This window comes from Lynx canadensis, chromosome E1 (assembly GCF_007474595.2).
Source record: "Lynx canadensis isolate LIC74 chromosome E1, mLynCan4.pri.v2, whole genome shotgun sequence".
Taxonomy (NCBI): domain Eukaryota; kingdom Metazoa; phylum Chordata; class Mammalia; order Carnivora; family Felidae; genus Lynx; species Lynx canadensis.
In genome coordinates this window covers 35815088-35840829 of record NC_044316.2, presented here as the reverse complement: position 1 = coordinate 35840829, position 25742 = coordinate 35815088, and the positions used below count along the sequence as shown (strand labels likewise).

The 25742-nt window shown below is 49.6% G+C and overlaps 1 protein-coding gene across 1 annotated transcript in view; it reads left to right on the top strand.

Moving 5' to 3' along the window:
• The first annotated feature begins 443 nt into the window (after positions 1-443).
• The window catches only part of B4GALNT2 (beta-1,4-N-acetyl-galactosaminyltransferase 2), a 65272-nt gene continuing 39973 nt past the window's right edge, over positions 444-25742 (top strand). The window contains 3 exon segments of the mRNA XM_030294599.1: positions 444-494; positions 658-744; positions 24409-24497. Of these exon segments, the coding sequence (XP_030150459.1) occupies positions 444-494; positions 658-744; positions 24409-24497 (227 nt within the window).

The following is a 25742-nucleotide window of genomic DNA, read 5'->3' as shown; positions in this document are numbered from 1 at the left end:
TTGGATAATCAAAAATTTAAATGCTCACCCTAAGCAATAGATTTGCCTACCTTCTCTTTCTTTTAAATTCTTCACTAAGAACCACTCACACATAGGGAATACTATGATTTGCAAAATCATGATTTGGAAAGTTTCTCTCTCATTTTCTTCCTGTTTGGTGGCGGGGCTTCCGTGCGAAAGACGGGGATGGTTAATCCATAAGCGGAGAGCATCACTCCCTTGAATCCCTGAGAACCGGCTGCCTCCTTCACTCTCAGGGGCTCAGTTTTCCATCTGGCCTCTCTGGGGGCTTCCAACAGGCCACCAAAGGATGGGCCCTAGTCGGAGGACGGGGGTCCTAGAACCCGCAGCCTCCTCCCCTTGGGAGGTGGTCACTTGAGTAGGTGCCTTCTGGTGCCCACGGGTGGTTGTCTGCTTCAGATCTCCTCGCCGAGGGCGACAGAATGACGTGCGGGAGCCGTCGAGGCAGCCGAGGCTTCCGGGGTGTGCCCTCGGTGTGGACCCGGATGTGGAGGTGGAAGGGCGTTCTGGCCTCACAGAGGCCTCCAGCTGCTAGAGCCATTCCTGGCCCCTTCCTTCCAGTGGCCACGGGGGCCTCGCGGCAGCGCTGCCTGAACAATTCCACCGCCTCATCTCGCGCTCCCTCTGTCCCCTTAGACGCATCTGACCTTCGGGAAGGAGTTCACAGAAGCGGAAGAGGCCAAACAGGTGGCTGGGCAGGAAGGAGAAGCAGCAATTCCCAAGGTCAGATCAGAAGGACTCAGCAAAGTATACTCACATAGGGTGGAATAATGACAAAGGATACAATACAGCTGGAGAACGAAAGCCCAAGCAAATATCAGAGAAGTTCAAGACACCCAGGTCCTTTCTCAGTTGCCCAAAACATTCTTTTTTGGGGGATCACAAACCACCAAGATATCGGTGAGATACATAAGTCTTGCAGGAAAACAAGAGGACAGAAAAAAGCAAAGTTATGGACTGAATTGTGTCCTCTCTAAAAGGAAGCCCTAACCTCCAATGTGATGGTATTTGGAGCCGGGGCTTTGGGGGGAAGTAATTAGGTTTAGATGATGGCATGAGACAGGGGCCCTTAAGATGGGATTAGTGCCCTAATGAGACGTGATGTGATCACGCAGTGAGAGAGTAGCAGTCTGCTAGCCAGGCCGAAAGCTCTCACAGGAACCTGACTATCCTCGTACCCTGATCTCACACTTCCAGGCTCCAGAACTGTGAGAAAAGAACTTTCTTTAGGACACCCGGTTTATGGCATTTTGTTATAATGGCCTTAGCCGATTAATACATTAATATATGTTGTTCCAGAACAAAAACGTCCCTTATTCCGGGCAAACTAGCCCCGCCTCAAGTTGGGTGAGAATAACTCACCTAATTTCGCTCATTTATCGAATGCTTATGTTGTTCCAGCCTTTGTATTGGTACTGAGGACATAGGATAGTGCAAAATAAATGAGATCTCCACTCTCCTGATGCTCCCATTCTGCAGGAGGCGAGGAAGTAATAAACAAAGAAAGTGATTAAGACGTAAATATCCGGGGGGCACCTGGGTGGCTCCGGCGGTTGAGTGTCTGACTTCAGCTCAGGTCATGGTCTCACAGTCCGTGAGTTTGAGCCCCGCATCGGGCTCTGTGCTGACAGCTCAGAGCCTGGAGCCTGCTTCGGATTCTGAATCTGTGTCTCCCTCTTTCTCTTTCCCCTCCCCTGCTCATGCTTTGTCTCTCTCCTCTCAAAAATATATAAAAACATTAAAAAGAAGAAGAAGTAACTATCCGGTAGTGATAAGTGCTATCCCAAAATAAACAGGGTATGATTAGGGAAACACATTAATATCAAGAGTACCCGCACGTCCTGGGAGGTGACATTAAATTGAGGCCTGAGTGACCAGAAAGGGGCAGCCGTGTGACCTGGAAGAAGAATATTCCAGGCCGGGGACCAGCTGGTATAAAGGCGGCAGGGGGAAAGGAACTCGATGTGCTTGAAAAAATGAGATAAGCCCTGTGGGGCTGGAGTGGAGTAAGGGTGGTAGGAAAATAGAAGCTGAAATCTGAGAAACAGCCAGAGATCAGATCACCCAGGCCATGGTAGGAAGCCTTATTCCGGGTCAGTGAGAGATACTGGACGGTTTTTTTTTGTTTTTTTTTTTTTAATGTTTATTTATTTTGGAGACAGAGACAGAGCATGAATGGGGGAGGGTCAGAGAGAGAGGGAGACACAGAATCGGAAACAGGCTCCAGGCTCCGAGCCATCAGCCCAGAGCCTGACGCGGGGCTCGAACTCACGGATCACGAGATCGTGACCTGAGCTGAAGTCAGACGCTTAACCGACTCAGCCACCCAGGCGCCCCGATACTGGATGGTTTTTAAGCAGGGGAGTCTCATCACCTGATTCACCCTGCGATGTGAAGAATGGCCTGGAAAGCAGGAGAAGACGCAAAGAGACCGGCTGGGACGCTTGCGTAAACCAGACCGGAAACAAGCGATGGTGTTGTGGGCCGGAGTAGCACCTGTGACAATGAGGCGATGTGAACAGGTCTGTCATGTGTCTTGGAACTTGCTGCTAGGTCAGATACCAGGGAGTAGGGGGAGGAAAGAATAAAGGACGAGCCCCAGATTTTTGTCTCGAGAACCTTGTTGAAAGAGCATGTCATTTCCTGAATCCAGGAAGACTGGGGGGACGATCCAGTGTGGGGAAAATTCAGATTTGTTTTCAACGTGTGAAGCTTGCGATGCCTTCTAGACTCTCGAATGTCGGGTAGGCAATTGGCTGTGTCAAGGAGATAGCTGGATGTGCAAGTGGTGTAGAATAAAGAATTTGGCTGGTCTTTGGCTGTGGTTCCGGGGAGGTATCCCCTAAATCCTTGGGATTTCCCAAGTGACGGGATTTTCTTCGTGAGTCCTGGGCCATTCCTGAGTTTAGCGTGAGACTGACTGGAAAACGAAGGCATAAGAAATACAGAAAAAAATGAAACTTGCTGCCCTTGACAAGTACTGGAGACAGGCAGGGTGACCTTCCCCCAGGAACTCAGCTGCCTGGGTGTTAATGCTTTGCTCCAGGCAAAAGGCGACCTCAACCTGACATTCGACCCTGTAAGTCTTCTTTAACATATGAAAATCCCTTGGGGCGCCCGGGTGGCTCTGTCGGTTGAGCGTCTGACTTTGGCTCAGGTCATGATCTCGAGGTTTGTGAGTTCGAGCCCCATGTCGGGCTCTGTGCTGACAGCTCGAGCCTGGAGCCTGCTTCCGATTCTGTGTGTCTCTCTCTCTCCGCCCCTCCCCGCTTGTGCTCTGTCTCTTTCTGTCTTTCAAAAATAAATAAAATGTAAAAAAAAAAATTTTTTTAAATAAAAATTCTTTTTTTTTTTTTTTTTTTTTTTTTTTTTTAGAGAGAGACAGAGACAGAGCGCTAGCGGGGGAGGGGCAGAGAAAGAGGGAGACACAGAATCCGAAGCAAGCTCCAGGCTCTGAGCTGTCAGCACAGAGCCCGACGCGGGGCTCGAACTCACAAACCGCGAGATCATGACCTGAGCCAAAGTCAGATGCTCAACCGACAGAGCCACCCGGGCGCCCCAAAAGAATTTTTTCTTAACTGTTCACTCCTGGACCCCGATATTTCACATCAAGATGACTCAGATGGGGGCTGGCTAGAAAGAGCAAATGGGATTAGAGGGTTGGAATTTTGAGCTTCACCTCCCAGGCAGGGGAGGCCAAATCATGAATTCAACCACATGATTAATGTATCAATCCATCCTACCTATGTAATAAGACCTCAGTGAAAATTCTGCATACCCAGGGCTCACTGAACTTTCTGGTTGGTCAACACATTAACGTGCTGAGAGGGTAGTGTCCTGATTCCGTGGGGAGAGGACGAAGAAATTCCGCACTTAAGACCTTTCCAAGCCCCTCACTGTGTGTCTTTCCATTTGACTGGTTCTGATTTGCATCCTCTGTAACAAAACTGTGATAAGAAGTATAGAGTTTCCTGAATTTTGTGAGTCATTCTAGCAAATTATCAAATCTGAAAGAGGGGGGCAATGGTAACCCCTGAATGTGTACCCAGTTGGTCAGAGTGTGGGTGGTCTGGGTACCCCTGAATTTGGCTTGTGAAGCGAAGGTTTTGGCGACTGTGCTTTTAAACCTGTGGAATGTGTGTGCTAACTCCGGGGGGTTAGCGTCAGAACCGGATTGCAGAACACTAGGGAGTCTGGAGTGTAGGGAAATGGCCGAGATAGAGATTTATTTGATGGTCGCCGGCCCAGAGATGGTCTTCAATGCCATGGTGTTGGGTCCTGTATAGCTGGAGAGAGGAGTCTCGGGAATGACCTTGAAGGTGCTTTGAGCAGGAGAAGAGCCAGGAAAGGAGACTAGAAAGCACCTGGCAGGGATGTAGGAGGGAAATCTGAAGGATGTGGCGCAGTAGAAGCCCAAAGAGGACTAGATTCCTGGAAAGACGGAACGGTCAACGGTGTTAAAAGGTCCTAAGAAGACAAATACAAGGAGTGTAGCAAAGAACCTCAGTGGAGCATTTACTACCTGAGCATCCTTCCTGTTAGATCCCCCTCAATACTCACCAGGTCCTTCCTTTCTCGCCTTCCTCCTTGGTCACATTGCAAGAGGGCGTTGAAAATATGCCCTCTGTGTTGGTGGAGAAGGTTTCTTAGCCGCCTTTCTGTCTGTAGAAAATTGGGGGCACAGAGGTCCTTTTGTATCTCCAGAACCTTTCAGTCCGAGTGGGGGACGGTCCGCCAACGTAGTTCTCTCAAAACTGGATATTTTCTAGGTCTTTCATTTCAGACAACTTCATGGATCAAAAGCAATGCCCACAATTCTTCTTCTTTTTTTTTTTTTTTTTATTTATTTCTTTTGAGAGAGACAAAGACAGCATGAGCGGGGTGGGGGGGGGGGAGGGCGGAGAGAGGGAGAGAAAGAATCCCAAGCAGGTTCCCCACTGCCAGCACAGAGCCCGATGCGGGGCTCAAACCCACCAAGTGTGGGATCATGACCTGAGCCGAAACCAAGAGTCGGACACTTAACCGACTGGGCCACCCAGGCGCTCCATCTTTTATTTATTTATTTATTTATTTTTTTTAAATTTTTTTTTTCAACGTTTATTTATTTTTGGGACAGAGAGAGACAGAGCATGAACGGGGGAGGGGCAGAGAGAGAGGGAAACACAGAATCGGAAGCAGGCTCCAGGCTCTGAGCCATCAGCCCAGAGCCTGACGCGGGGCTCGAACTCGCGGAGCGCGAGATCGTGACCTGGCTGAAGTCGGACGCTTAACCGACTGCGCCACCCAGGCGCCCCTCTTTTATTTTTTTTAAGTTTATTTATTTTGAGAGAGCCAGACAACACGAATCGGGGAGGGGCGGGGGGAGGGAGAGAGAGAGAGAATCCCAAGCAGGCTCTGTGCCGCCAGCAGGCAGAGCCGAACGCTGGGCTCAAACCCACAAACCAAAACCGCAAGATCATGTGTGATCTGAGCCGAAACCAAACCAAGAGTGGATCAGGACCTCAGCCAAAACCCTGAGTCCAATGCTTAACCTGCCTGAGCCACCCAGGCGCCCCACCCACAATTCTTTCCTGCATTTCTCTCTAGACAATTTCAGATACTTAAGAGCAGCTATCAGGCTTCTGTGGGTTTAGTTAATCATTCTAGGAACTCTTTTGTCTAGCTGAATGGATCTACAGGCACCAGCTTAATCCTTTCAGCAGCCGAAAAAAGGGTGTGACAGCCATCCCCTTGGTTTAGTCTTTGTGCTAAAGCCTTGAGGTCGATTGCAGTAATGACCACAAATTCCATCAGTGGCTGTAGGCACGCCCCTTTGCATTGTGACTACCCTCCCTTCAAGAGATAGAGTCTATTTCTCTCCCTTCTCATCTGCTCATCTGCTCAGGTGCCTTTCTCTATGCAATGGTACATCAGCAAAAGTGATGAAAGGAGAGACTTGAGGAGGGTTGGCCGTCTCTAGCTGAACTTAGGAACCTTCTGCCATACGGGAAGAAAACTGCTGGAAAATGACAGACCAGATGGAGCAGAGAGCAGCAGTTGCAGCCAAGGATTCCTTAGACCACTCAGCCTGCCAGTGATCAGGCATGCAGGTGAAGCTCTCTTAGCTCTCTTAGATCATCCAGCCCCAGTCCAGACCAGAAGAGCTGCCCAATCAACCCACTATATCATGAGAAATAGAAATGCTTACTGTTTGAAGCCATTACAACTTGGAGCTGTTTGTTATGCAGCAACAGCTAACTGATACAGGCTGTAGCTTCATGGCAGCATCCTAGTTTTTTCCTGAGTCCTCACATAGTCATTAAATTAGTATGGGTGGAAAAGTGGTCAGAGGTTAAGATACACGTGAGCTTCCGAATAATGAAGACTGGCTCTCTCAGCTGAATGGGCCTGGGCTCGGAAGGAGCGGAGTTGAAAGGCCGGAGAGAGGAGGTCTGGAGAAGTCACGTGTGCATGGATCCACGGCGGCAGGCATTAGTGTGCTTAGGTTTGTGTTTTCCATCAATAACCATCAGAGAGCATCCGCCCCAGAGGTGCTCAACAGCTAGGTGGATACCCTAGGTCATTCAGTGGATGTCAGGCAGCCTCTGTCCTTCCATCCTCCCCCTCCCCATTGTAGTGCTCACCAGTAGGCCCATGAGCAGAATAGACATAATGGCACGGATGCAGCTATGCAAGGGCTCCCATTACCAAGGCTGATCTGTCTTCTTTTTCTTCAAAAAAAAATTGTTTTTAAACGTTTACTTATTTTTGAGAGAGAGAGAGACAAGGCACAAGTGGGGGAGGGGCAGCAGAGAGAGAGGGAGACACGCAATTCAAAGCAGGCTCCAGGCTCTGAGCTGTCAGCCCAGAGCCCGACGCGGGGCTCGAACTCACAAACCGTGAGATCATGACCTGAACCAAAATCAAGAGTTGGAAGCTTAACCAACTCAGCCACCCAGGTGCCCCATCCTTATTCTTTTTCCACCAAAATCTAATGTTGACTCATCAAAATGTCTCTCCTTCTGAGCAAGACAAGTGTCTTAGCATCTTTTTTTTTTTTTTTTACTATATGCTAAACTTTCTTTCTTCATATCTTATGCTCTTGCTTTCTGATATTTAAATTTACAAATATTTACATATCATTCATTATTTTCTAGACACACCAATTTGTTTTATTGATTTTAATTTTAAGTAGGCCCTATGCCCAACATGGGGCTTGAACTCACATCCTTGAGACCAAGGGTCACGTGCTCTACCGACTGAGCCAACCAGGTTCTCCTATTTTATTGGTTTCTAATCTTACTGTATCTCTTTGCATTCCACTAACTTCCTTCTGGGTATATTTTCCTTCACTCAAGTACATATTTTATTTTATTTTATTTTTTAATTTGTTTTTGAGAGAGACACAGAGCATGAATGGGGGAGGGGCAGAGAGAGGGGGAGACACAGAATCCGAATCAGGCTCCAGGCTCCGAGCCGTCAGCACAGAGCCCAATGGCGGGGCTCGAACTCATGAACCGTGAGATCATGACCTGAGCCGAAGTTAGATGCTTAACAGACTGAGCCACCCAGGCGCCCCTTTGCTATTCTTTTCTAATAGAATTCCCATTTGATGCCTTCTGGATTTTCTTCCTTAACCCTCATGCCGCTGAACCTACTTTGCAGTTTCTTCCAAGTTCTTTAACTCTCTATGCAGCATTTTCGGGAATTTCTTCAGGTCTGTCTTCAGTCTCCAGTTCATGGAATCTCTTTCCAGCTGAGTCCAAATTGTTTTTCTCTTTCCACTGGCTTTCATTTTGGTGCCTTTTCCCACCTATACTTTCTATTGAAATCGTTTCCAAATCTGCCTGTTGTTTTTTCCATGATGTTCTGGCTTTATTGTAAGGATTCAATGTCTTCTTTATTTTCTTTGAAAAATGCAAATATACTTATTTTAAAGTCTGTTCTAAATTGTCTTCCTATTTCTAGCGCTGCCTGGTTTGCTCAGTCAGTAGAGCATGTGACTCTTGATCTTAGGGTTGTTGAGTTCGAGCCCCACATTGGGTGTGGAACCTACTTTAAAAAAAAAATTTTTTTGGGGCGCCTGGGTGGCGCAGTCGGTTAAGCGTCCGACTTCAGCCAGGTCACGATCTCGCGGTCCGTGAGTTCGAGCCCCGCGTCAGGCTCTGGGCTGACGGCTCAGAGCCTGGAGCCTGTTTCCGATTCTGTGTCTCCCTCTCTCTCTGCCCCTCCCCCGTTCATGCTCTGTCTCTCTCTGTCCCAAAAATAAATAAACGTTGAAAAAAAAAAAAATTAAAAAAAAAAATTTTTTTTTTAATTAAAAAATTGTCTTCCTCTTTCTAGTTCACAACTGGTTGCATCTGCTGTCTCTCATGGTGCTGGGTTTCCTTTTATGCTTTATAGTATTTGGGGGCCCCTGGGTGGCTGAGTCGGTTAAGCGTCTGACTTCAGCTCAGGTCATGATCTCACGGTTCGTGGGTTCGAGCCCCGTGTCAGGCTCTGTGCTGACAGCTCGGAGCCTGGAGCCTGCTTCGGATTCTGTGTCTCCCTCCCTCCCCTCTCTCTGTCAAATAAATAAAGACTAAAATAAAAAAAAAATTTTTTAAGTTTATTTATTTATTTTTAGCAATGTCTACACTCAGTGTGGGGCTTGAATCACTCCCCGGAGATCAAGAGTTGTATACTCTTCTGATTGAGCCAGCCAGGCGCCCCTAGGGAGTCTTCTTGTACTTGCCTCTGTTGCAGTTATTCAGGAACTACCTGTTTTGAAACCCTTTGTATATTAGTTTGTCAGTGAGGAGCTGTGACAGGTGTGCATTGCAAACTTAGTCTATTAATCAAGGAAATTTATATACTTGGCTTTACAGGAAAAGGGTGAGGTCAAAATTCAAGCCCTGCCTTGGGCAACAAGTAGGCATTTCCCATTGAGGAAATTAGTGTAGGTTCCTACCTCTTCCGTGTTGTGTGCACCCCAAGTCCAAGGGACAAACTCATTTCTGGGTATGGCAGGGACTGCTGGGTGTCTTCCAATAGTCGTTCTCCTTTTCTTTTTTCATCATAGGCTCTTGATATATTCAGGGTGTCAGTAAGTTCAGCCAGAGGACCACATTTCCCAGCCTACCTTAAGGTAGGGGCGGTCATGTGACTTGATTCTGGCCAATGAGGTATCGACGAGCCTGGGTCCCTGGTGTAAAGCCACCAGCCCAGCTCTGGATTACCTTCCTCTGGGCTTCTTGTTATATAAGCTAAATACGATTTCTAAGCCGTTCCCGCCACACTTTTGAAGGTCTCTATTTCTTGGAGAAGATTTTTTTTTGTCTTTATTTTTATTAAAACTGTTTTTAATGTTTATTTTTTAAAATATATTTTGAGTGCTTATTTCTTTTTGCGCGAGAGAGATGGAGAGTGGGAGAGGGGCAGAGAGAGAAAGAGACGCAGAATCGGAAGCAGGCTCCAGGCTCTGAGCTGTCAGCACAGAGCCCAGGGCAGGGCTTGAACCCGCAAACCGTGAGGTCACGACCTGAGCCGAAGTCGGACGCTCAACCGACTGAGCCACCCAGGTGCCCCTCTTGGGGAGGATTTCAATTCCTCACAGATACTCAGTGTATCTCCTCCCTGTCATCTGGTAGATGGACAGATTGGCTGGGGTTCCAGCAGCTTCCTTGTAAGTGCCCGAATGCTGGAAGGAACTTGGGCTCCTGAGATCGTGTGTATATAAGCTAAGTGTGTCTACAACACTGAATAACGGGGCAGCTCAGACCCTTGTTTACTGAATCTATGCTAGATGAAGGAGCGTGGTCAGAAGCTCCCAGAACTTTACCTATGCTTCAATCTGAAGGCCAAGGCAGAACTCCACTGAGGCTCACCACCTCTACTTAGTCCTGCTGCGTCCAGACCTGGGACTTATAACAGTGCCACCAAGCACCCGACTAAGCCCTACTGTATCAGGTACCCTGAGGTTTACACAGTGTCACCCGGTTGAATGAAACCCCTTTATAAAGTATAAAGGTCAAAAGTACGCTCACAGTGAACTGCAAACAAGTTCTGGACGCGGATTACCTGCCCACCCGGCCTTCGAATTAGCTACTGGACTAACACAACTGGGTAGTATTCTCCGCGGAGTCAGATTACAGGCGGACAAGGCCATTAGGGTGTCCTTTGGAGGGGGAGGTCATTCTGGGCCTTGGCACAGCAGAAGTTGGGAGCCGGTGGTGGCGGGGTGCGGGGGAGAAGGGGGGTCCCCTGGGTACTGGGTGAAGGGTTCTAAACACAGACGAGACCCTCCTATGCCAATTTGATGGTAATTGTGGCTGGTTCACGCAATACCACGCTCCCCGTATTTGCTCTGCGTGGAGTTATTTCTAGAAAGTGCATGGTAAAGCCTGGGAAGGTGAAGGGGGTAATTGCTGAAACGTCAGCGATGTTCTGGTCTCGGGGCCGTCGAACGCGATAGCCCTAGGAGGGCCAGAGCCCCGAGAGCCTCCCGGAGCCAGTTGGGGACCAGTCCCACTGTGATAGCCCAGCAGTCCTTGGAACCGCACATCTTCCCTGCGTGCTTTCCCCGTAAACATCAGACGTGTGCTTGGTCTACGTCCGGAGGCTCTTAGTGTTTCCCTCCCATGCTTTCGCACTCTTTGATGTTTACACCCGGCGAACACGAAAGAAAGACCCGGTGCACTTGGCTGCTGCGGCTGATTCGCTGGCCGAGACAGCCCTGCACGTCCGCTCTGTCCAAGCGTCGGAGAACTTTTCCTTCGGCTGCAAGTGGTGCCCGAACAAGGACCCTGCAGAATCGACTGGCTCCCGGCTGCGAACCTCGGCTCTCAAGCCTAGAAACGGGAAAAGGACGGTCCTGCCCACGACGAGACGAGAAAAATACCCCCAGTCTTTCCTGTTCCAGTCAGGCGTGCAGAACCCCTCGTCTTCTTGTTTCTTTCACTTTTGTTTCCCTGTTCGCCTGTCACGGGAGTTTCACCATCCAAACAGAATGTACGCAAGGAACAACTCCATGTGCTTTTGCACTCGTCGGGTTGTAAGGTCCCAGACACGGATTGAACCCAACTGCTTTGCAGAATTAATCAGCAATGCCCCTGGTACCCCGCTGAAGGGTCCCTTGAAATGGCTGATTGGGAGTGTGCAGGGCGCTGCTTAAAAAAAAATGCTCTTGGCCCAATAAAGATCGCTCATTTACACACCCGGAACGCATGCCATGTTGCTATTCACGTTTAACCAGAAAAACCTGATTAAAATCTTTGCAGGGACTGGGGAAAAAAAAAAAAAAGAGAGAGAGAGAGAGAAGAGAAGAAAAAAGAAAAAAATTCTGTGCTCGTCTATCTGAGCCAACAGGCTTTAGGACCGAGAGACCCCTTTCTCTATCCTCTGGGCTTTTATCCATCACCAGCCTTCTTGAGGGCACCTCACGTCTTCTATGCTTCTCCATCCCCTGGGTTATGAGAAATTCCCTCACATACGTTGTTTCAATACGACTAATAATTCTCGCAGAGTCTCACAACGAATAGATGACATTCGGGCACCCTTGGAGAAAGTTAGTGTCTCTCCTGGATTGCTGAACTGGTTTGGAACCTGGGGACATTATCTTAGAGATGCCATATTGTTGGTCAATATCACCTTTAGTGTGCGTTTTTCTCTTTACGTCCACTGATGTTTATGCCGCTTCCTGCCTGCCAGCCTTCCCATAAAATTATACCTTAAACCACTCAACCGACCCTTGGGTGGACTCTGACTGCCGTACCCCCAACCCCGTCCCTTTATCAGCTTGAAGAAGCCAGATCGGTCATCGGCCCTGTTCCCTAAAGGCAGTTGGGGGCCGTGTTCCAGAGGGAGAAATAAATAGGGGAAGGGTTACCATTAGGCAGGGAGAGAGAGGGGACCTTCAGGGAGGCAGACTGTGGCTGCAAGCGGGAGGCTGAGGAAGAGGCAGAGAGTTTGGGGAAAAAGGAGGATGAAATACACATGTTCCAGACCTGCCTGAGCTAGGTGCCATGACAGTAGTCTCTCACAGTTAGATCTGTGCTGTAAAAAAGAAAGTAAACTGTCAGAGAAGTTCCTTATAGGCAGGTGTTCCTTGCTTTACAGAACCAGGCAGACTTACGTAAGAGTTGTAAGTTACGTGCCAACCTCCTGGCCCCTCAAAGTGGCCAAAAAAGGCAAGCACTTATAGACTTGCCCCCTGAAGCCTCTTCTCAGGAAAAGCCACCTGTTAGACCCTCCTGCCCTCCATATCCAAGATTGCCAGGGATTAAAAAAAACCTTTCCCCTAAAAGGAAGTCACATTCAATGTATCCATTGACTAAAATGCCTCATGGTACATTTGGCCCCATAAAGGTTTCGTTTTCTTTGAAAGATCTTAAACAAATAAAAAAAGGACCTGAACAAATTTTCAGACAGCCCCGATCAATATGTATAGAAGTGTTCCAACACCTAACCTAGGTTGCTGGAGAAAACACAGGCCATCCCTGACGAAGGGGACTCTAACACTCTCTCGCCGTTTCTCCTAATACACTAAAATTTTGCTAAATGTAATTAAGACTGATGGAAATAAGGAAAATAACTGTATGTAGAAAAGCAGGAGATATATAAGGAAGATATAAGGAGTGGGAATGCATTTTTATTGAAAGTAAAGAAAGTAATTTTGTCCTAAATGAGATTGGTTCTTTTTTTAAAAAAAAAATTTTTTAACGTTTATTTATTTTTGAGACAGAGAGACAGAGCATGAATGGGGGAGGGTCAGAGAGAGAGGGAGACACAGAATCTGAAACAGGCTCCAGGCTCTGAGCAGTCGGCACAGAGCCTGACGCACGGACCGCGAGATCATGACCTGAGCCGAAGTTGGACGCTTAACCAACTGAGCCACCCAGGCGCCCTGAGATTGGTTGTTTGGAGAAAAATGGCTTAGGTCAAAATCTATAGGCTCCAGGTTCCAAGCTGTCAGCACAGAGCCCGATGTGGGGCTTGAACCCACGAACTGTGGGATATGACCTGAGCTGAAGTCGGAAGCTTAACCAAACTGAGCCACCCAGGTGCCTCGACACTGACAAATTTTGAGGCTTATGACTGTTTTGTGGAGAGGACACAGTGTATCAGGCTACTATTGCTGCAACAGTGCTGTGTAACAAACAGGCCCAAACTCAATAGCATAACACGGTGAGCATTAATTTTCACACTCATGCTCACAGGTCAGCGGGTCAGCTAGAGGAGCTCTGCTCACATAGCTCTCATATTTCTGGAACAAGGGCATCTTTTTCTCATGACAATGGTAGCAGCCCAACAATCTGCGTAGGAACATACAATGGGTCTGAAGTCCTGGGATCATTCATGCACAGCGTCACTTTTGCCCCTACCCCGCTGGCCAATCATGCACAGCGTCACTTTTGCCCCTACCCCACTGGCCAATCATGCACAGCGTCACTTTTGCCCCTACCCCACTGGCCAATCATGCACAGCGTCACTTTTGCCCTACCCCGCTGGCCAATCATGCACAGCGTCACTTTTGCCCCTACCCCGCTGGCCAATCATGCACAGCGTCACTTTTGCCCCTACCCCGCTGGCCAATCATGCACAGCGTCACTTTTGCCCCTACCCCGCTGGCCAATCATGCACAGCGTCACTTTTGCCCCTACCCCCCTGGCCAATCATGCACAGTGTCACTTTTGCCCCTACCCCGCTGGCCAATCCCAACACAGCAGAGTGGGGAAGATACTCCACCTTTGTGAGAGGAGCTATAGTCACATCACTAAGGGCACCGAGACAAGGAAGGGTGAATAATTGAGAAGAATCACGCGATCTACTACGTGTGGTCTGTTCATCACCCGTTAGGCTTATAGAGGTATATCTAGTCCCACTTTCTAGACCGAGGACACTGCTGAGAGCATGAGAAAGACAAAGACTTAAAGTGTAGCAACATGAAGGTCACTGGGGATCTTAGCAGAAGCAATTTCTGTGACACTATGGGGTAGAATCCACACTGGAGATACTGAGGCAGGGGTGACAGGTGGAGGGATTGGGGGCAGGGGAATGAGTGCAGACAACTCTTTAGGGAAATCTGAAATCTGACTGCAAAGGGAAGAAGAAGAGGGTCTTTTTTTTTTTTTGTTTTGTTTTTTAAGAAAAAACTGGGAAGAATTTCGTTTTCCTGTTTATGTTTTTTTTTAAATTTCATATTTTATTTTACCTCCAAGTTAGCGTCTGGTGCAACAATGATTTCAGGAGTAGATTCCTTAGTGCCCCTTATCCATTTAGCCCATCTCCCCTCCCACAACCTCTCCAGCAACCCTCAGTTTGTTCTCCATATTTATGAGTCTCTTCTGTTTTGTCCCCCTCCCTGTTTTTGTATGATTTTTGTTTCCCTTCCCTTATGTTCCTCTGTTTTGTCTCTTAAAGTCCTCATATGAGTGAAGTCCTATGATTTTTGTCTTTCTCTGACGAATTTCACTTAGCATAATACCCTCCGGTTCCATCCACGTAGTTGCAAATGGCAAGATTTCGTTCTTCTTGATTGCCGAGTAATACTCCATTGTGTGTGTGTGTGTGTGTGTGTATACATCTTCTTTATCCATTCATCCATCGATGGACATTTGGGCTCTTTCCATACTTTGGCTATTGTCGATAGCGCTGCTATCAACGTGGGGGGGGCACGTGTCCCTTCGAAACAGCACACCTGTATCCCTTGGATAAATACCTAAAGACAGAAGCATGGACGTGTTTAAATATTACCTGTAAGGGTCCAGTAGAGAGGGAGAAGGTGAAGGTACAGGGGTAGAGGAGGAGGATTGGTAGGGCAAGGTCCTGAGAAGGGGGGCAGGGAAGGACCCAGGGAACAAGTGGAGACTTTCCCCATAGGTAGGAGGAAGGACCCCACCACGTCTCACCCTTGACTCCTGCTGCAGGGGAGATGATACCAACTCCCCCATCTTGTTCACGGCCCGTGTGGTTAAGCTCTGAGCCGCTGAACGGAGCATCAGTGGTTTGGATCTGAGCGCATTTACCCTCTGGACACTCACCCCTGCCGATCTCATCAGAACGGGCTCAGTCGTTACTACATAGAGCCAGGTTTCCTCCGGTCTTGTTTCTGACACCTCGGGTGTCGGCCCCACTTTTTACCTTTGAGTCACCTGCAAAATGTTCATACGTATGTGAACGAAAATTCATTCTTTATCCTAATCCTGGCGTTGGTGGGAGGAGACAGTGGAGACTCTCAGGGTCTCAACATGCTGTCGGGAAGTTATGAGGCAAGAGGAGGGAGTAGAAGTTGAGACCCAAGGGGCGAAGTGACCTTCTCAAGGGCACACACAGAAGGACACAGCGGGGGCCTCACTCAGGAGTGGGTCCCTTGCTTCTTGGCTTAGGGGCCTGCCATCCCCGCTCTGCCGATGCCAATAGCTCCAGCCGGCAACTGTGGACTTTCCTAAGTGCCTCTTTCCCTTTACTCCGGGTCTAGGGTGTCACCTCGAAGCGCGAAGCCAAGTGTTGGGCAAACTCCAGGGTGGTAGCAAGATGAAGATATAAGGGTTTCTTCAGCCACAATTAACGCCCGGCTCAAAGAATTTAAGCAGCGAGGCTTGAGGAAAGGTTACAGCTTTACCAGAAGCCGGGGCACCTGCTCCTTGGAGGTTTCAGTGACTCACCAGTGTCACTGAGGATCCAAACTCACGCTGTTTTCCTCCTTCACTGTCCTTGCTACCGGCTCTCTTCACGGCAGAAAGACTAAGGCAGTGTGGCTCCTCTAATGGGGAGAGAGGGGCAGGTGCTACCTGTGTCACTTGCCTCCCTGTGTCATTTACCGGTGTCACTTCCTCCAAGCTCCTTCCCAGCCCCAGTCCCAGGCCAAGCTGTGGAGCAGAGTCTGGTGCGGAGAGAGGAGTACCCGTGTTTTATTTTATTATTTTATTTTTTTTTCAACGTTTATTTATTTTTGGGACAGAGAGAGACAGAGCATGAACGGGGGAGGGGCAGAGAGAGAGGGAGACACAGAATCGGAAACAGGCTCCAGGCTCCGAGCCGTCAGCCCAGAGCCTGACGCGGGGCTCGAACTCCCGGACCGCGAGATCGTGACCTGGCTGAAGTCGGACGCTTAACTGACTGCGCCACCCAGGCGCCCCTTGAGTACCCGTGTTTTAAATCCGCTTCCTAAGAGTGGATGTTCCAAGCCAGGACTCTGTAATAGTCAAGGGCTCACCAGAAAAGCAGAAATAAACAAACAAAAAACAAAACAAAAAACCCCCCAATAAGCTATATATATATATATATCTGTAGATAGAGTTATTTTTTTTAATGTTTATTTTTGAGAGAGAGAGGGAGAGAGAGGGAGGAGCCGGGAGATGGGGGCACAGAGGATCCGAAGCCGGGTTCTGTACTGACAGCAGAGAGCCCGATGTGGGGCTCGAACCTACGAACAGTGAGATCATGACCTGAGCTGACGCCGGGTGCTTAACCGACTGAGCCACCCAGGTGCCCTCTCTGCAGATAGACTTATTATAAGGAGTTGTCTCATGTGATTATTTTTTTTAATGTTTATTTATTTTTGAGAGACAGACAGAGGCAGAGAGCACGAGCAGGGGAGGAGCAGACAGAGGGAGACCCAGAATCTGAAGCAGGCTCCAGGCTCTGAGCTGTCAGCACGGAGCCCGACGCGGGGCTCGAACCCACGGACTGCAAAGACTAGTCGGACGCTTAACCGACTGAGCCATCCAGACGCCCCTTTCATGTGAACAATGTTGCTGAGAAGTGTAAGATCTGTGCAGCCGGCAAGCTGGAGACCCAGGAGAGCCGAGGGGATAGTTCCAGTCCAAGTCTGAAGGCCTGAGAACCAGGGTAGAAGAGGGCGGGAGTTCCGGTCTGAGTCCGAGTCCGAAGGCAGGAGAGGATTGATGGCCCAGCTTGCTGACAAAGAGAGAGAATTCCCTGTCACTCAGCCTTCAACAGGCCAACAGCTGCTCTCCTCAGCCTACAGGTTCAACTGTTGATCTCCTACTCACCCAGACACAAATGTCTGTGTCTGAACACCTCCTCGCGTTGAGACGTAAAAGTTAAGTTGGTGCAGATTGCAAACAATTCTGGGCATTCTGAGCCCGGGTTAGAACCGGGTGCTTGCTCTCAAGGAAAAAAATGATGTTGAGGGAATTGTGGAATCCGTCCCCCGCCCCCCACCCCCCCCACCTGGGTCTTTCTTTGTTTCCGAGGAAGATCTCATTCCTTGTTTACTCTAGAAGGGAGTATCAGAGGGAAGTCTAGAATGATGTTCTTGAGATCAGGGCCGCTGAGCTCTTGTGCTCTCTTGCTTCATCCACGGGTCTCATCTCCGCCCAAGGCCATGCTTTTTTGTGTGTGTCCTGTGATGCCGCACACAGCCCTGGAGGTACGTTCAGGCACATTTACGCCTGGAGGGAGGGAGAATGTTCTCAGAAAACAGCCCGCGAAGCTTATCCCCTGACTACCTTAATTTGCTGCTCCTTAATACAATGAAACGCATGCAACTTCCATCCAAGCAGGGAGGAAATTAGATGAAATCTTTGGGGGTGAAAGCTACCAAGCGGGTCATAGAGTCAGAGATATTGTAACAGTGTTGCGGGGTGACAGGTGCAGCAGAAGTGTAGACTTGTCGACTCACTCCATTGTGCACCGAAACTGATGCAACATTGTGTATCAGCGGACACCTCAGTAAAAACAAAAGAAAAGAATTAGATGCAGTCTTGGTGAGAGTGAAGACTTCAGCATACTCGGTTTTTTTTTTTTTTCCTATTTTCTTTTTTTGCTTATTTTTAAATTTTTTTCAGTATCGGCAAATTTAATGCAAGGAGTAGATAATGGTGTAGCGCGGACCTAAAGGGATAGGTCCTATGAGAATTCCCTAATTATAGGATACGGATTTGCAAATCCCAGCTGGCTGTTTATTTAAATCAAGGGGCGGGCAAGTCTTGTATTCCAGTAAAAAATTTGCAGCTGATAAACAACTTAGCCCGCGGAGCCATGGTCACCCTAGTTATTTCTGAGTAGACTGCACTAGTTTTCTTAGTAATGAAGTTTATTTTAACGCCTGGCTAGTTGAGTTAAATACAGGGAGAATAAAATACATCAGACCTATTGTATTCGTACCGTATTTTGGGGCTCATATTCAGGAATGATTTGTGTGTTAGTAAACAATCGGATCATTGATTCCAGACTCGTGATGCTTAAGAGAAATGTAGGAGACTGAACTGCGTTTATAAAGTGTTGGGATGTTTTAAGAGAACTTGAGATTTACTCTATTTTATCGGTTTAATTGATGAGGTTTTCCTGGGGAGTTAAATTACTTGGAGAAGTTTGGCTTGTCTGAGCAGACAGATGAAGTAATGAAAAGAGAAAAAAAATGAATATAAATATGGTGCCTTTAAAAATGCAACTACAGGGGCACCTGGGTGGCTCAGTCGGTTAAACTCAGGTCCGACCTCAGCTCAGGTCATGATCTCGCGGTTGGTGGGTTCGAGCCCCACATCGGGCTCTGCGCTGACAGCTCGGAGCCCGGAGCCTGCTTCGGATTCTGCGTTTCCCTCTCTCTCTGCCCCTCCCCCGCTCACACTCTGTCTCTCTTTCTCAAGAATAAACAAACATTAAAAAAAAAAAATTAAAAAAAAGAATGCAACTACAGACGGTCCCTGACTTAGATGGTTCGACTTACGGTTGTTTGCCTTTACAGTGGTGCAAAAGCGATATGCATTCAGTAGAAATCGTACTTCAGATTTTGAGTTTTGATCTTTGCCCAGGCCAGCAAATCTGCAGCACAACGCTCTCTTGCGATGCCCAGCAGCGGGGGATCCCAGTCCGCCATCTGATCTCGAGGGTAAACACAGCCAGTAACCTAAAACCATTCTGTCCCCATACAGCCATTCTGTCCTTCACCTTCAGCGTGGTATTCAATAAATTACAGGAGATATTCCACACTTTCTTATAAAATAGGCTTTGTGTTAGATGATTTTCCCCAACTGTAGGCTAACGTAAGTGTTCTGAGCACTTTTTAAAGTTTCTTTATTTACTCTGAGAGAAAGCGCATGGGAGCATGAGGAGGGGAGGGGCAGAGAGAGGGAGGGAGAGAGAGAGAGAGAGAGAGAGAGAGAGAATCCCAAGCAGTCTCCACACTGCCAGCACAGAGCCCGACGTAGGGCCCGACGTTGTGAGGTCACAACCTGAAATGATGTTGGATGCTTAACCGACTGAATCGCCCAGGTACCCCCTGTTTAAGGAAGTTTATTTATTATTATTATTATTATTATTATTATTATTATTTTTTAAGTTAGCTAGTTTTGTATATTTGCAGTACACCCTATGACCTGGAGTCCAGTTAAATGATTGAGTTTCTTTGGACATTCCTTTCTTTATTTTTTAATTTAATTTAATTTAATTTAATTTAATTTAATTTAATTTATTTTAATTTTATCTTTTTTTAATATGAAATTTATTGTCAAATTGGTTTTTTTTTTATAAATTTTTTTCAACGTTTTTTTAATTTATTTTTGGGACAGAGAGAGACAGAGCATGAATTGGGGAGGGGCAGAGAGAGAGGGAGACACAGAATCGGAAACAGGCTCCAGGCTCCGAGCCATCAGCCCAGAGCCTGACGCGGGGCTCGAACTCACGGACCGCGAGATCGTGACCTGGCTGAAGTCGGATGCTCAACCGACTGCGCCACCCAGGCGCCCCGTCAAATTGGTTTTCATACAACACCCAGTGCTCATCCCAACTGGTGCCTTCCTCAGTGCCCATCACCCACGTTCCCCTCCCTCCCGCCCCCCATCAACCCTCAGTTTATTCTCAGTTTTTAAGAGTCTCTTATGGTTTGGCTCCCTCCCTCTTCCCCCACCCCCCACCCCTTCCTCTCCCCCATGGTCTTCTGTTAAGTTTCTCAGGATCCACATAAGAGTGAAAACATATGGTATCTGTCTTTCTCTGTGAGAAGAAGTTTAAGTATTAATCAACGTTTCCCTTGAAACTCAGGGCTAAAACTTACTGGATTTCCTTCTTTTAATTTTTTTTCATGTTTTTATTAATTTTTGAGACAGAGAGAGACAGAGCATGAGCAGGGGAGGGGCAGAGAGAGAGGGAGACACAGAATCCGAAGCAGGCTCCAGGCTCTGAGCCGTCAGCACAGAGCCCGACGCGGGGCTCGAACTCACGGACTGTGAGATCATGACCTGAGCCGAAGTCGGACGCTTCACCGACTGGGCCACCCAGGCGCCCCCTTACTAGATTTCTTGATAGAAATATGTCTTAGTTGACTTTTGCTACAATAGTGTCATATAACAGACCACCCCAACAAAGCTTACACAAGCATTTAGTCTCAGGCTCAGAGGTTCAAAGATTAACTGTGGTTCAGCAATCTAGGCTGGGCTCAGCTGGGGGACTCTGCTCTCGACTGCCGGCCAGCTGGGTTGGCTCCAGGCCACGGGTTCGGTCAGGTTCTGCTTCCTGGGTTTTCTTCCAGAGCCAAGGCTGAAGGGACAATAACTCACGTCCTTCTAACCGCAGATCCCTGGAACTCAGGAGATAAAGCCGATCCGCACAAACACGTATCAGCCTTTGCTAACAACCATTTGACTAAAGCAAATGTTGTGGCTGAGCCTAAGTGACGTAGAACTTCATTCCAGGGAAGTGAAGTCTTGGACCCAGTCGTCATTCCATGGCAAATACAAAGATCTGTCCGTTGAATATAGAGCTTGCCCTTGTGACTTCGCTAAACTGAATATTAATGTAAAACCTAGTAATCACAGAAAGACTTCTCAAAGTACAAAAGCTTCCCTTCCGATAATAATTCCTAACACTTACTCTGGAAGTATGACGTTCTGGGGCACTGTTCAAAGGACTTCACATGTACCAACTCACTTAATTCTTAAATCAGCCTCACAAGACGGGTGCCATTATCATCTACAATTTTTAGAGAGCGAGAAGGGGAGAGGACAGGAGCAGATGGAGAAAACACAGAGAGAGAACATTAAGCAGGTTCCATGCTCAGCATATAGCACGACGCGGGACTCGATCCCCCCAACCCTGGGATCGTGACCTGAGCTGAAATCAAGAGTCAGACGCTCAACCAAGGACTGAGTCACCCAGACGTCCCTGTCATCTACAGTTTTACAAGTGAGGGTACTGAGGCACAGAGAGGTTAAGCAGCATGTCCAAGGTCACACAGCAGCAGTCAGAGCCAGGCTCTGGAGTTCATCTTTTAACCAGTACGCTGTGCTGTCTCTTGAAGGCATCCAGACGGTTCAGAGAACAACCGAGAAGAAATCCACGGCCTCCCGAGTCTGTGGGCCTTTTGCTGTGGTCCACGCCAGGGAAGCACTTTCTCGGCACCACGGTCAAGCTGAAGCCAACGGGACCCCATCCTTGACTTCTGTCCTTGTTCCACTGTCTGGTCCTTCCTGACTTCCTTTCTGCCTCTTCTGTGTCTCTTTCATTCTCACTAACCTGGGCTCTCCCTGACACCGGGCAGCGGGGCAGAGGAAGGGCTACGCAGCCAGCAAATCTGGCTCTAGTCCCTCTGGGTCTGTCACACGGCCCTGAAGTTCACCTGTCTTGTGTAAAAATGAGACCGACCAACGCGGAAGGCCCGCCATTGTTCTGAGCTTTGAAGGGCATAATGAAACTCACTCATTCCTTTCTCCATCAGACGGGTTTTGAGTATCAATTGTGAGCCAACCCCTCGGTTAGTGCCCGCGGGCAACAAAACCTTCCCGCCACTCCAGGCGACCATTCACTCAGCCGGTCAACGAATCGGACCCACTCTGAGCGGCCCTGTGCGAAACTCGAGGAGTAGCAAAATGACCAGCATGCGGTCGCCTTCCTCTGGAGCTAATAAGTGGCTGTTAGGCACCAGCACTCAGGTAGGGTGTCAGAAGTCCTCTGACTTCCTTCTTCGCAGAGCCCCCCGCCTCTTGGCCAAAGGCACTGTTGTCATTGGACCAGGATGCAAAGCTGGCTTGATCGGTCTTCCAAAGAACATCTTTCAGAAGGCTCACCTATGACAACAGGATCCGCCAGAAGCACTTGCGTCCCCTGTGGGCCACTCGGAGCTCCTCCCACGGGGGACAAGCTGCCTGCTGGCCAAGGTGACACTGGAGGTGCGGGGAGTGGCTGGAGTCACCAAGCACAGAGGTGATTCGATTACCTGAGAACTTGCCAATGGGCCCACAGCCAAGGAGAAGTGGAGGGCACGTCCCGGTGGTAAAAATAGTCACGGTGAAAAGGCCACCCACAGGGGGAGAAGAGACCTACCTTCAGGTGGACCCCAGACAGCACCCGGAGTGAGAGATGGGCACAGGCCCGGCCACCCATCAGCTCTCCAGGGTCATTTCTTGTCTGCCCCTCAGGGCAGCAACGAACATCCTGCTTGGCTCTGGGTCTAGACACCCGGGGACCACAGCCCGGCAATGCCAGGCAGAGCTGGTGTTAGAGCTTCTGACTGATCGAGCTGAAAAACAGCAAACACGTCGTCGCTTAGCCAATGCTTCCCTTCCGGCCAACGCTTCCCTTCCAGCATCGTCACAGGGGTTAAATTGAGAAGGGTGAAGGATGTGACAGCCTTTTGTAAGCAGTGACTTCTTTTTACTGCAGGCACATGGTAAGCACAATGCTTTACCGATGTGATTTGTCCGGGGAAGCAGAGGATCCCTTTTCTAGCCGTTTTCAGAAAGCCGTCATCTGTCATCGTAAATCCTTCGGGCATTTCTTTCTACTCTTTTTGGACTTACCTGGTTTGAGTGATTGGACTATAGCATTTTTCTTTTTTTTTTTTTTTTAATTTTTTTTTGGTAACATTTATTTATTTTTGAGACAGAGAGAGACAGAGCATGAACGGGGGAGGGGCAGAGAGAGAGGGAGACACAGAATCGGAAACAGGCTCCAGGCTCTGAGCCGTCAGCCCAGAGCCCGACGCGGGGCTCGAACTCACGGACCGCGAGATCGTGACCTGAGCTGAAGACGGATGCTCAACTGACTGAGCCACCCAGGCGCCCCTAGCATTTTTCTTTTAGTCACACGGCCTAGTATGCATTTCTGTCTTAAGTCCTCTTGGGGACCCAACAGCATATAATTACATACATACCGCATCAGAATAGAAACCTTGGTCATTTGGCAAGCGTTCTGCGTGGTGTTGTTTTGTTTACTTAAAAAAAAAATGTTATAGGGGCGCCTGGGTGGCTCAGTCGGTTGAGCGAGGGTCGGACTTCGACTCAGGTCATGATCTCACGGTTCCAAGTTCGAGCCCCACATGGGGCTCTGTGCTGACCGCTCGGACCCTGGAGCCTGCTTCGGATTCTGTGTCTCCCTCTCTCTCTGCCTCTCCCCCGCTCATGCTCTGTCTCTGTCAAAAATAAATAAACATTAAAAAATTTTTTTAAAAAAATGTTACCTTTGCAATGTAAGCTAGGTGCTGGTAAAATACAGGACCGTCACACTGGGGCTGAACCACAGAAGGCTGCCCAGCACTGCGCCTGGCCTATGAAAAGGGTCCTGTGATATTTTCATCTGAAATGCACTAGATTCTTCCAGGCACAGAGGTGGGCCCACAGGTCTCTTAGAGGGAGGGATTCAACCCACTCCAGCTTCCCTCCCCGCGTCTTTTGCCAGAACCGAGGCGGTGAGATGGAGGCAGGGCCAAGGCAGAACCTGCCCTTGCAGATATGTGAGCTGTAGGCTGGTGGTCTGGTTCAGGATCGTGCGCCCAGTTTTTCACGGGGAGGAAAATGGAGGGGCCGCGGTGACAGGGAGGCTAGAGGTGACCGCACGGATTTTGTTGTTCTTTAAGGGGATCATAGATGTCCTATTACCATCCGAGGACAAGGAAAAGAGGTCCCAGACAGAGGCTGGGAGACGGGCGAGAGAAGCGCGGGGGTGGGGGTGGGGTGGGGAGCCTGACCGCAGCTCCGGGCAGGGTGCGCTTCGGTTCCGAGCGCGCAGCGAGGACCGACCGGCTCCGGCAGCCCCGGGGAGGAGACAAGCGCAGGTGACACCGTGACCACCCGCGCTCCCGTCCAGCCTCTCGCAGCCCCTGGCCATTCGGAGGTCTGCGTCACGCGCTGAAGCCACGCGCTCCCGGGCACGGAGGGCCCCTCTACCACCTCGGACCGCCGACGCGGTGGAGACTGGCGCGCTGGGGACGCCAAATGCTCCACTCGCTGGAGGGGCTTCCCAGTCCCTCAGACTCCGTTCTCACCCAGCTCCTCCACCTACTAGCCGATCGCCCGGTGGTGCCTCAGTGTCCCCGCCCTAAAAAAGTGGGGCAAGTAACTGCACACCTCTGAGGGCTGTGGTGAGCAATCAATGGCACAGCGCAAAGAAAGCGTTTAGCGCCCGGCCGGTCCCTAGGAGTATCACAAGCAAGGGCTGTGGACTTTATCACCACCTTCTCGAGTTCTCCAGGGCGTGGGCCCGCGGCGGGTCTGTTGGCGCGAGGGTCAGTGGTCCCCAAACGACGGCACAGATGCTTGGGCGGACGCGGAGAGCCGCAGGTGGGCGGGGACTGCCCAGAGCTCTCCAACTTCGTGCACCTGCCCGGCTCCCAGAAAGTTGCCTCTGGCAGTCGGCGCAGGGAGTGGGGAAGGGGAGCTCCCGTCCTGCTCGACGGCCGCCGGGTGCTTGCGAGGCGGCGGGATTCGAGATGCCTTGGTGCAGGCGAGTGTTGCGGGCGGTGGGGCGCGCCGTCCGGGAGCCGGCAGGTGCGGGGGCGGCCGGGGACGCCAGGGAGGGGGCCGCGGTCTCCGTGTGGGGCCCGACCCGCCCCCGCCTAGGTGAGGAGGGCAGCTGGAAGGGGACGGCGCTCGGCGCTCGGGGACGCGACGCTGTGGCCAGCCCCTGCTCTTTCTGGAACGCTGAAACCCTGGTTTCCCCAGCTGGAAAATGGGACGTGGACGTTGCGTCTTGGTCCCGGGGAAGGTGTCGCGTGGACGTCCCGAGCGTGGGATTCTGCCCCGGGGGACCGCGGGCTCTGCACGGACGGGAAGTCGAGGCCGCGCGCGGTTTAGAAGCCAACCGGCGCTGTGGGGGGGGGGGGGGATTTTAGTCGGGTTTTCGGAGCGTCTGTTCTGTCGCCAGGGCGCAGTGGAGCCTGAGAACTGGTGCAATCAATAATGCGGAGAAGTGGACTGGGAAGTCTAATTTCATTTTTGTAGCCCCCCCCCCCCGCCCCCAAGGATCAAAATCAAAACACATTCTATGCCCTTTTACCCTCAACGTTTATTTTCTCCGAATTTTTCAATACTAGAACAATCCTTAACACTGACAAGGAAGGCATCTTGCGAAAATCTTGCAAAAGCGCATCCGTGAGATGATGTTTTCTAAGCATGAACGCGAAGCGCGGGGTGTCCAGAGGATGTGACGGAGGGAGGGGAATGTTCTGGCTCCGGCTTGGCTTTCGTTCCAGGCGTTCGGGCTCCTTCCCCGGCGTCCCCCCCGCCCCCCCCCCCCATTCTTTAGTGTGTGACCCAGAAGTCCTGGCATCAGGCTAGGTGCCAACGAATTATAGCTGGCAAGGCCTCGGCAAATGTGACTTTCCCTTCACACAGACAGCTGGAATGCAGAAAAGGTCTTGGGTTTTAATGCATGGTGTTTGCTCTCTTTATAACCCTGGGACCTTAAAAGGCTGCTGGCCTTTGTGACCATGATGGAACTAATGTTTCTTTTTCAGAAGAAACTTTTTTTTTTTTTTTTTTTAAGAGAGTGAGAGCGAGAGCGAGAGAGAGAGAGAGAGAGAAGAG